The sequence below is a fragment of the Aptenodytes forsteri genome, unplaced genomic scaffold, assembly GCF_000699145.1.
Source record: "Aptenodytes forsteri isolate BGI_AS27 unplaced genomic scaffold, ASM69914v1 Scaffold238, whole genome shotgun sequence".
NCBI lineage: Eukaryota > Metazoa > Chordata > Aves > Sphenisciformes > Spheniscidae > Aptenodytes > Aptenodytes forsteri.
Genome location: NW_008794584.1, coordinates 362663 through 364209, shown reverse-complemented (window position 1 = coordinate 364209; position 1547 = coordinate 362663). Strand labels below are relative to the sequence as shown.

Here is a 1547-nt window from a genome sequence, read left to right as displayed (position 1 = left end):
GGCTCCGTGGCCCCCCTGCTGCTCGCAGGATCGCGCCCAGGCTGGCCAGTCTGGGCCGGGCGCTCCGGCCCCCCCCCGGGGTCGCCCACGCAAGTCCCTTTTCCTTTGGTACCCGCAGGACACGGCGGGGTGAGACCCCAGAGCGGGCGGCCGCGGGGGGCTGGGGCTGCATGCCTACAGCTCATCAGCTGGGCTGTGAGTGAGCGGAGCCTCCTCCTGGACCCCGCTCTCCTCCAGGGCCTCCCCCGCGGCTGGGAGGCCGGCAGCTCCCTCGCTCTCATCCTTCTGGCCCTTCTTCTTCTTCTTCCCGCTCTTTTTCTTGCTCTGCTTCTCCCCCACGCTTGCCAAGTCACCCTTCTTGCCAGTCCACTTCTCTGCCAGGCAGCCTGGGGAGGAGAGGGGCAGAGGGGGCCCTGAGGGAGAAGCGGGGCTCCCCGTGCCCTGGCGGGGCTCCCCCGCCCTCCCTAGCACGCCTGCGCTGGCCCGGGCAGCAGCCAGGACTTACTTGTGTCCTTCCCTTTTAGCACGTGGTCGGCGCAGAGGAACTGGGAGAGATCCTCCGTCTGGTGGTGCCTGTACCAGTCCTCGATCACGTCTTCGTACTCCTCCACCAGCACGTCGCACTAATGCGGAGTGGAGAGCCCAGCTCCAGCCGCACGCCACCAGGGCAGGACCAGGACCAGGACCAGGACCAGGGCAGCAGGTCCTGCCGACGCCTCCGTTCCCGGCAGCGCACCCCCAGACCCTCTCTCCCCCTGCGCTCCAGCCCACAGGCGGCCACCGAGGGCCAATCCCACCGGGCCGGGTACCTGCTTTTTGAGGTCAGCCACCTCAGCGGAGGTCTCATTCCACAGCTCGTAGGGGATGTCCATCACTACCTTGACGCCCTTGTGCACCAGGTTGTGCAGGGTCTCGAATGTCTCCGACATGCCCTGGGGGAGCAAGCGCTGCCTGGTGAAGTGGTGTTCCTCCCGCTGGGCTCCTGCTCTCCCCTGCCCAGGGACGCAGCTACATGCAAGCCAGCCAAAATCAGGGTCCCCGGGGCATCAGCGTTACCAGGAGAGAGTTCAAGTGGCAGCGAGTTCCCCTCTGCAAACCCGCTCCCAAAAACAGGAAGACACGGGCCAGGCAAGACAGCCCCCAGCTCCCTCCGTGCAGGTGAGGGCCTGCCCACCCCCCCCAAGGACAGCACCCCACACCTGACTCGGGGGGCAGAGCGGCCTCGCATGCTGGGCGCTGGCAGGGGATCCAAGAGGATGGAAGAACGAAGCACAGTTCGGCACCCCAGCAGTGCAGGGGTGGGCGAGGGACGCTTGGGAGCAGGGGACTGGAGGACAGCCCTCACCTTTGCGAATCTGTTACTGCCGCTCCTCTCCTTGTGCAGGTTGTAATCCAACAGCCGCTTGCAGATGTTCTCCGTCACCTCGATTAACCGGATGTCCCTGCACGGAGAGGAGGGAGGGCTCGGGCTCGGCACTGCCCCCCAAGAACAGCCAGGGCACAGGGTGAGCCTCAGCCTGGCCGCGTGATGGGGGGAGTGCTCTGCG

The 1547-nt window shown here is 66.7% G+C and overlaps 2 protein-coding genes across 2 annotated transcripts in view; both read right to left on the bottom strand.

The window, feature by feature from the left end:
* LOC103893486 (glycine N-methyltransferase) overlaps positions 1-172 on the bottom strand; it is a 3373-nt gene extending 3201 nt beyond the window's left edge. The window contains exon 1 of the mRNA XM_009272618.1: positions 37-172. Coding sequence (XP_009270893.1) covers positions 37-172 — 136 coding nt within the window. The remainder of the gene's footprint in view (positions 1-36) is intronic.
* The window catches only part of CNPY3 (canopy FGF signaling regulator 3), a 6556-nt gene continuing 5065 nt past the window's right edge, over positions 57-1547 (bottom strand). The window contains exons 4-7 of the mRNA XM_009272607.2: positions 1346-1442; positions 810-932; positions 506-623; positions 57-386 (exon numbers count right to left, since the gene is read on the bottom strand). Coding sequence (XP_009270882.2) covers positions 175-386; positions 506-623; positions 810-932; positions 1346-1442 — 550 coding nt within the window. The 3' untranslated portion in view covers positions 57-174. The remainder of the gene's footprint in view (positions 387-505; positions 624-809; positions 933-1345; positions 1443-1547) is intronic.